Here is a 9,573-nt window from a genome sequence, read left to right as displayed (position 1 = left end):
TATTTTTATTTTTTAAAAGAAAATTTTGTACGTTTCAAATATTTTATAAATTAACGTCTAAAAATAATATGTGTCGCTTTTATGTGAGAAATATATTTTTTTAATAATATTAAGAAGAAAACGTGCTTTTTTTTTAAAAAAAAAAAAAAAATTAAGAAATGCATGCTTAAAAGACACGATTATTTTTAAGGGTTGGGTAAGAGGAAATTCCTAAAACTCTCTCGGTAGGAAAGTTTTGTTTTTTGTTTTTTTGTTTTTATTAATTTATTCTTATTTATATATTAAAAAAAAAAAGAAAAAAAAAAAGTAACAAAGAATAGTCTCAGAATATAGAATCATGCCTTACGTCATTCTCTATTTCTCAGCATTTATGTTAGATTCTCTTTTGTCTCATTATTTTTGTTTTTGTGTGATTCTATTGAATATGCCACCAAAATACAAAAGGAATCTATTGAATGTTGAAAGGGAAAGGTAAATAAATGGAGGAAAATTAAGATCTTCAAAGATGGGGAAAGAGCAATTCTCATTTCTCATGATTCATTTCTCATTAGCCTTTGACCTTTCTCCTTTCTATACCTTTTTTCTTCTTCTTCTTTCGCTTCCCTTCTCTTCCCTTCCCTTCCTTTCCTTTCCTTCCTTTCTTCTCCTAAGCCAATCGAAATCATTTTTAGTGATAGGTTACAAAAACTAGTAGTTTGAAAGATACTTTATCTTCCCAAGAAGTGGGAAGCCAAACCCAAATTTGCTTCCGGGAAATCTAGGCCACTTTTCCATCGATGAAAAGAAAAAATTAGAAAAAGGATTGAACCCAACCAACCTACCAATCTCACAATATAATTTATAAATTTAAAATAATAAAATATAATAAGAAACCGATCTGCTTTCTTTTAACTGAGATGATGTGACGATAAATATTGACTTTTTTTTATTTTTACAAGCGTTGACTTTTTTATTTTGTTTATTTTTACGAGTGTTGTTCTAATGGTTGCTTTTCACTATTACATTCTCAAATGGTTTATTAAATTGCATTACTCTTTTTCAAATTATTTAGTAGATTATTATACGACTATCATATAACTAAAATGATGCATAAGTAAAAAAATTTCAATAATTTTTTAAAAAATTTTATTTTACAAGTGTTAATTCAATGGCTGTTTTTCACTATCACATCATCAAATTGTATATCAATTGTATAATACTTTACTGAATAACATTACTATTTTACAATAGAGTAACGTTATTTAGAAGATTGATATACAACCGCCCTACAATTGGGTGACACAGGAAAAATAAAGTATTACCTTTTTTTTATTTTTTTTTATTTGAACTGTCTATCCAAAGGCTGCTTTTCCTCGTACATTATCAAGTTGTTTGGCAGTGGACAATATAAGTGGAACACAAATGATGGTTAGGCGATGAAAATAAGAAATAAGAAAAATAAAATTGAAAATTTTCTGAGTGGTTGCATGCATGGTTTTTCTTAGCTGTCAATTTGCCATTGGCTAGTTGGACGCAAGCCAGCACCCATGGGGTCAGCTTCTTCTTGTGATCGTGCTTCCTTGGCTTTTCTTTTCATGGGTTTCCATCAATGCATGACGCTTGCATCTCAGTCCAAAAGCGGGCATGTCGACGTGGATGGACACCCACAGTCGCCCATATTCAACAATATCTCTGAAATTTGAGGAGCTAAGGTTGAAACCAAAAGACCAAATTTCTTGGGATTTTTTCGCTTTAAAAGTTGGGCAATTGTGCAAATATTCTTCACTTGCGCGCTTTTAAGCTTTAATGTTAAATTGGTTTTTGCCTTTGAATGCGTCTCTTACGGCTGCGGGTGCGTTTTGTGCTACAGAACGAAAATCCTCTGTTTTTCCTCTGTTTACGTTGATATTTCCCGTTGATTTTCGTTAATAATTTTGTGGGTTTTGCATGTAGTATGTGTATATATCATTATATTTCCTGTTTAAGCTAAAAAGTTTCAAAATTTTTACAGTTCTGCAGCGTATTCACTTCAATTGAGAAGTTGTGCTGAAATTAATTTGAAGACCGAGAAGAAGAAGGAAGAGTTTACACAGGTATGGATTTTTGATTTCCTTCCTCAAGACTAGTTCAAGGTAAATTAGATGGTATTCCTCTTTCGATAATCCATTTGGGAGGCAATTTCGCTTTTGGATAACCGGTAATTTAACAATTTTTGTGGGATAAAACAAGTCTGCAAGATTGAAGTGACTTTTTGATTTTAGATGGTGTTTGAATATATTTTCTTACACCATTTATTGAATTACTTTTGGTTGGGATCAGTTATGGCAAAAATGGTTTCTAGAACAGTGGATCTCCGGTCTGACACAGTCACCAAACCAACTGAATCGATGCGGGCAGCTATGGCAGCTGCTGATGTTGACGATGATGTTTTGGGCTATGACCCAACTGCTTTACGGTTGGAAACAGAAATGGCGAGGATAACGGGCAAGGAGGCTGCCCTGTTCGTTCCCTCGGGCACAATGGGCAATCTAATTAGTGTTCTTGTTCATTGTGACATTAGGGGAAGTGAAGTCATTCTTGGAGACAATGCCCATATCCATATTTATGAGAATGGTGGCATTTCAACAATTGGAGGTGTACATCCTAGACCTGTGAAGAACAACCAAGATGGAACAATGGATATTGATTTGATTGAAGCTGCCATTAGAGACCCCAGAGGGGTTCTTGTCTACCCTACTACAAGGCTTATCTGCTTGGAGAATACACATGCAAAGTAAGTGCATTGCTTTTGGCTTGTGGTGGATAATTTTTTTTATTCTTTTTGTGGGGGTATGTGGTGGATAAGATAATGGTACCATACCCACTTTGTATAATCTAATTGTCATATGTATATCTTCATAGATTCCCACTTTGTGTTTCCAGATAGCTGGTTATTTTATTGTGTTGGATTGAGAAAAGTTGCTGCTGAGTCTGTATTTTAATGTTCGGTATAATTCCTCAACAACTTTCTTCATGGCTGCCTCTCAAAAGCACATTAAAGTGAACAGTGTGTGACCTTCATTGCTAATTTTAAGAGACCATAGTGCTTCCTTGCTTCACTTTATTAAAATTCTACCCATGCTTCCACTAAGCTTCCATCTGGATAAAATAACAAAGGGGGTATAGAGAAATTAACATATAAAATATTTGAAGGGAAACATTATTAAGCATTTTTTATTCCTTTGTCTCATGAAGAACCGAGGTTGTGACCGTTTTGAACGAGTTGAGTTATTTTTAGCATTTAAGTTTCAATGTCCATATAGGTTGTTTTTTTGTGTTTTGGTACTTGGATTAACTGTATTACCTTTCCATTTTCCAAGTAAATTTGGATTTGTGCGGCTTTGAAAAGTTAAATGCTTCCTATGCTTGCTGCTTCATTCCATGTTTTACATAACTTCTGACCTGTGCAGGCAGTGCACTGAACTGCATAAAATTCAGTTTTAGAACTGTCTGAGAAGTTTGTACATGTGCACATATCTGAAAAGCAGCATAGTTATCAATTTTACATTCTTCTGCTGAGTGTTAGATTCGTATGATTTCAATTGTCCAAGGAATCTCCAATCAAAAGTTGTCCCTTAATGGATCCTCATGATCATGGACTTGGGGTCTTATGAACCATTCAAGACTTTTTGTATAGGGACTGACCCATGCCTTTTCAAGGTTCTCCTTACGAGTGTGTTTCTTTCATGAACCTGAGATCAGGACAGTGAAAATTTGTGCTTGAATACAACAGAGGGAGGGCATTCTGCCCATTCGTCATCTCCAGTGTTAGGATTGGTGGAGAAATTATGACATCCGATTTCCTGGCTGGACTGGTTGACAATGAGGTTAGACACAAGATCAACAAATTTGGTTAGGCATTGAATTTAGGTTTTGTTCTGGAATTACTACCTTTCTTTTAGCTTGGGCCAAAATGGCACCCATATATTTGGTCAGAACATTACTTTGCAAACCTTTTCCAGGTTTATGGGAGGGGATGGACACAGGAAAATTTTTGCTTTTATTACTACTTGGAAAGCTATATTTTGGCAATACAATCTTTTACGAATTTTTTTTGGATGACACTGAACTACCCTACCCTTGTTCAGTAATGATGAACAAGCTACCCTACCCTAGCTTGGGCCAAAATGGCACCCATATATTTGGTCGGAACATTACTTTGCAAACCTTTTCCAGGTTTATGGGAGGGGATGGACACAGGAAAATTTTTGCTTTTATTACTACTCGGAAAGCTATATTTTGGCAATACAATCTTTTACGAATTTGTTTTGGATGACACTGAACTACCCTACCCTTGTTCAGTAATGATGATGCGTAAATAACAACGGAAACAAGAGAGAGAAAATAACACAAGGATTGCGGATGGTTCGGTATTAGACACCTACGTCCACCACTTTGAATAGCCCTAAGGATTACATTGTGCTCATTAACTTCATTTGTCTACAATACAAAGGTCCGTATTTATAAGGTATGAGTAAACACAAATATGGTAATCAAATCATTTAATTACAATCAACCCTTAAATAGAGAATATTTGATATCAACCTAATTATGAAATATACGAAAAATATTATATATTTTCCATATATTCTAACAACCCTCAACATAATATGGAATTTTCTGGGAAATTCAAGCATTAGCTCTACTTTTCGGCAACACATTGTTAATGTATCTAAGTATTATGCTTATTCTTGCTCTTAAATTTAGGGATTATTTTGTTGAGGACGTTGGATTCTTTTCGTGGAATGTTTCTTGAAGTATAATGTCTTTTTTTTCTTTTTCTTTTTTTTCCTTTTACAATTTATTGAACCATTTCTGTGTCGTTTCTTTGACTATAATGCCTTATGAGTGGTATCTCTACTTAATGCAGTACTGGTGGTAAATGTCTGTCTGTGGAATATACAGACAAAGTTGGAGAGCTAGCTAAGAAGCATGGTTTGAAGCTTCATATTGATGGCGCCCGCATTTTCAATGCATCAGTTGTGAGTAAAAGTTTTTCAATGTGTTCAGTTATGTCATTGTGTATTGTTGTGTGGTACATTCTGTACACTCACATGGAAGTTGGTAAGTTCGTTCCCTACGGTTATGACGTACTCCATATAAGCATTGGCAGAGTATATCTGCCTAACAGAAAAATTGAACTGCAAATGAAAATTTAGTGGAAGAAATAAATCTGGCCCATTATATGGAGCGTGGTTTTAGACATCACAGAAGCAGCTTGTGTATATTAGCTCTAGTTGAAACTGGACATTAGGATTGACATGATGCTGAAGGAGACTAGTAAAAGCAAAATGATGAGTTAAGTGCATTCTCAATGTCAATACGTGACTTCAGTCGGTAAACACTAGGAAAGTTCATCAACAAAGAATTTGCATTTGTAGAAGACACACCCCTTGCAATCAATTCTTTGGAATTTCTTGCAATTACCAGGGATCACACGTGGCATAACTTTGGAGCTTTTGAGCTTTTAAGTGTAAACACAAAATGATTTCCAGGATACAATATTTTATATTTATCATTGTAAGAATTGCTAAAATCACATATGATAGAATAATTGTCTTCTAGTAAATCAACTTTGGGAATGTGATTTTTTCTACTTATGTCTACTGCAATTTTTAAGCTCTGCTGGAAACCCTTTGAATCCTTATTAGAGATATCAATCCGACAGTTATCTTTAGGCATGTTCAAGCATTTGCAAAGTTAAATGAGTCAGTCATAGTATCTCAAAATTTAACATCACAATTTCATAGTAGCATGCCAAATTTTTGGACACACTTGTTCTTTTTATGAGTGAAATAATGTGCTATAAAGCCATGTGCAAGCTGAGATCTTGTAGAGTGAAATGGACAAGTGCCTTAAGAGCACTCTATCTTTGTTTACCGTTATCCCACATATGTTTAACCTCATCCTTGAACATTTAGCACACCTAAATGTTGGACAAGTTTTTCTCTTTTTTGGATAAAATTGCTGAGTAGTAAACCATATAGAGGGATATCATGCAGTATTATATTTGTTTTTCTATACTAACTTGTAGATAAAACTATCATATTACTATTGCTTAATGTTCTACAGCATTATTCTACTCTTCCCTTTTATAGTAATTATGTCTTTATATAGTTGCTATGCTACTCTTCCCTTTTAAGTGAGTGTGTGTGTGCATGTGTGTTGTCTTCTGCCCTGCAATGTCAAATGAGAAGAGCAACATGCCTTGAAAATATTATGGCTTCTTTCTAAAATCAGTTGCTATGCTAGGTTTAATTCACTCTTCTAAAAGTGACCATTGAAGAAAATTGTAGCTCGCATATGATGATTGATATTTGAAAAAAGTGATTTTATTGTTTCCTAGAACTTCTGCCATGTGGTGACAACCGCTCATTTCATTGATCTTCATTTTCTAGAATGCTGGGAGCCATTTGGCTGCCAGATATTCCACCATATCACTTTTAAGTAAATGCATATGTTAGACGTTATCTGAAGGCACTTGGAAATCATAAATATGAGCTGAATTTTCTTCTTAATTGTTATAAATGATACTTATCAAAAAACAAATTGTTATAAATGATTTTGGGTCTATCTCTGTTTCTGATTCTAATTTTTTACTTCTTTATTGAATTTTAAAATTAAATACAATATTTGACTTTCTAATCCAGAAGATTGGTCTACCAGGCACTTGGCATTCCTGTTCATCGGCTGGTGCAAGCTGCTGACTCTGTTTCGGTATGATTGCCTTGCTCAGGCATTCTTATCTCTCTTTATTATGCTAGTTTTCAGTAATCTCGCATTTTACTGTCAACCTAATGCTGATATTCATGATCTTCAGACCCGATTTAGACAATCTGATTTGGAGGTTCCTATTTAGCAATGTCTGACAATACTTACCTTTTGTTCTCTTGTTCAAATTTGTGAACCAGGTATGTCTATCAAAAGGTCTGGGTGCTCCAGTTGGATCTGTTATTGTCGGTTCCAAAAGCTTTATTGCTAAGGTACTGATGAAAATTATGCAGTTAGGAGTATCAGCAGCTGCTTTTACACTATTAGAAAACCCAGCATCAAACTCTTCTGTTTCTACCTTTTAGGCGAAGATACTCCGGAAAACCTTAGGTGGTGGGATGAGACAAGTCGGAATCCTTTGTGCTGCTGCTCTTGTAGCTGTACAGGAGAATGTTGAAAAGCTTGAGGGTGATCACAAGAACGCTAAGATCTTAGCAGGTAGATATACTAGTCCACTTGATTTACACGCCATTGCCATCGGCAGGAAGAAAAATTATTGCCATGCTGTTTTTTTTTTTTTTTGGTTCAATTGCTCTCATGTGCAACAACTGAAAACCTTTTTTTTTTTCTTTCTCTTAAATCTCCAGAAGGGTTGAATCAAATGAAAGGAATAAGAATTGATGTTGCTTCCGTGGAGACCAATATAGTGAGTATCTCGCTTACCAAACTTTCTTGTCTTCCTATGTAATGAAAACTTTGAAGATTCTAGTTGGCAAAAGAAATAAATAAAGACTAAGAAAGTAGTCTTCCCAATTTAGTTTTTAGTGTTATCAAGTAGTTTTCATTACTATAGTTGGACCTGCAAAAATTTATGCTTCAAGTATCTTTCTTCTTTTGTTTTTACCCTTTTTTTTTCTTTTTTTTTTTCTGGTTTGGGGGGCTCAATATATGGATATAGAACAATGGAAATTACCGACGTGAACCAAATACTTTATTACCTGATCATTTCTTATATTTAATATGAATGCTTCCCTTGATCTTCATTCATATACACTGTGAGCCAAATACTTATAGATACTTTTCCTTTGGTACACGACCAGATATTTTTTGAGGTAGAAGAGAGCTCAAAGATTACAGCAGAAAAACTATGCAAGTACTTGGAAGAACATGGTATCCTTGTGCTGCAAGAGAGCTCATCAATGTATGTTTTACCTCATAAAAAGCAGCTTAGAGTCATGAATTCCTTTGTAATTAGTCTTTCACTGTTTGTTTTGTTTCAACTTTGACTTTCAACATGTTGTTCCATATTTTATTTTTCATTTTATAGAAAAATTAGAGGTAGGGCTTAGAAATTTGATGAACTGGGGAGAAAATAGGCCAAAACCTAGAATCCCATAAAATCTAGCCAAGACCGTCAACAGAACTAAAGTGGTTGGTCCCTCTTTTGATTAGAAGTTTGTTCTGCTGTGGACAATCTTTTCACAAATAACTAGTTATAAATTTTAGAATATTAATTTAAATAATTAAGTACACCACTTTCTATCAACTTAAGCTTTTAGGATAAGTGGTGGTTTAACATTTTATACATTGAAAATCGACCTACTTTTAGTAAGCGTTGAGAGCGAGGAATCGCGCAATAAACGATATTGTTATATTTGTTGTTTCAGAGTCAGGATCGTCGTCCACCATCAAATTTCTGAAAGTGATGTGCAATACACCTTGTCATGCTTTCAGGTGATCAATATCATCCTTATCTCCACCTCCTGTTACTAATTTGTTCCACAAAAACTATAACTTATACTTGTATTTACTTGAATTTTTCAGCAAGCTCTAACTGGAGTACAAGATCAAAACGGCATCTAGTGGAAGAAATTGTCATCACTCTCCCTCCCCTCAAGAAGTCCATAGGTTTTCTTTGAGACCCGTAAATGTCAGGGACATGAGATAATTGGATCAAATTGGCAATCTCTTAAGTGGGAGGATTTATTTTTGAATTGCATTAAACTAGTGAAGTTCTTTATTTTCTTCCTACTTTTGTCTGGATTTTTGTTTTTAATTCATCTGTTGGGTACTGAGAAACAGAGAGGTGATGGAATGTATGAACTTAGATAGAACAGAATGGCTGAAAGGAACTGACCCTAATGTAGTTATGATTAAACTTAGTTGAGTGGAGTTGAGTTCTTGGTTGTTTTTGTTATTTTATAGGCTGCAGTGAGAGTTAGATAACTGAAATTAGCTTATCATCAATTTTTAGGACTAAAAGTTAAGATTAGAGTGATTGAACGTAATCATAGTAGGGAACTAATGACACAAGGGGCTTAAACGGTAGGAATCGCAGGCGCTCTCTCAAGTCCGGTTGAGCCATAGCCTGATTGAACCCCATCAAAATACCAACTGAAATCTAAAGTAGTTTACACTAATCAAACATAAAGATTCCTATTGTGGGAGTCGAAATCCACGCTCTCGTATACTTCCATATTTGCATTTTCTTTTGTATATTATGGCGTGAACCTTGGAAATAGGCTATGAATCTTGATGAATCTGTAATTGAAAGTCACAAATAGACGATGAGAGATCATAATTGAATGAATATATGAATCTGTTCTATTGATATCCTTTAATCCCAATCGCATTTTCTTAGATGAGTGACAAACTTTATTTCTAAAACAAACACTCTTCATTGTACAATGCAAAGAGTAATAAGTTAATAACAACACAATTAACCCTCAACTGGGCTACAAAGCACTCTCAAATCAATCACAACCACATAACGAGGGTGTTTGGCATTGCAAATTTTGCAGATTAAAAGTGCGGTTTTAAACTAAATTGTAAAAAACTACCTAT

The 9,573-nt window shown here is 34.5% G+C and overlaps 1 protein-coding gene across 2 annotated transcripts; it reads left to right on the top strand.

Moving 5' to 3' along the window:
* The first annotated feature begins 1,527 nt into the window (after positions 1-1,527).
* Positions 1,528-8,760, top strand: LOC132168878 (low-specificity L-threonine aldolase 1-like). Of its 2 annotated transcripts, none has more exons than XM_059579959.1 (11): positions 1,528-1,691; positions 1,991-2,072; positions 2,299-2,752; positions 4,889-5,000; positions 6,685-6,735; positions 6,930-7,001; positions 7,095-7,227; positions 7,377-7,435; positions 7,830-7,930; positions 8,397-8,463; positions 8,554-8,760. In XM_059579959.1, the coding sequence occupies exons 3-11, from the start codon at positions 2,301-2,303 to the stop codon at positions 8,590-8,592; spliced, it is 1,086 nt and encodes a 361-aa protein (XP_059435942.1). In that variant the 5' UTR covers positions 1,528-1,691; positions 1,991-2,072; positions 2,299-2,300; the 3' UTR covers positions 8,593-8,760. The 2 variants fall into 2 exon arrangements, with proteins under 2 accessions (XP_059435942.1, XP_059435941.1); XM_059579958.1 differs by lacking the exon at positions 1,528-1,691 and adding an exon at positions 1,698-1,831.
* The last annotated feature ends 813 nt before the right edge of the window (positions 8,761-9,573 follow it).

This window comes from Corylus avellana, chromosome ca2 (assembly GCF_901000735.1).
Source record: "Corylus avellana chromosome ca2, CavTom2PMs-1.0".
In the NCBI taxonomy this organism is placed as follows: Eukaryota; Viridiplantae; Streptophyta; class Magnoliopsida; order Fagales; family Betulaceae; genus Corylus; species Corylus avellana.
Note: the sequence above shows the minus strand (reverse complement) of the source record. Positions and strands in the feature narration are given on the sequence as shown.

Coding starts and splice junctions, on each gene's coding strand:
- LOC132168878 (XM_059579959.1), top strand. CDS start 2,301: ATGGCAAAAATGGTTTCTAGAACAGTGGATCTCCGGTCTGACACAGTC. Junction 2,753..4,888: donor TTGGAGAATACACATGCAAA/GTAAGTGCATTG, acceptor TACTTAATGCAG/TACTGGTGGTAAATGTCTGT. Junction 5,001..6,684: donor GCATTTTCAATGCATCAGTT/GTGAGTAAAAGT, acceptor TTGGTCTACCAG/GCACTTGGCATTCCTGTTCA.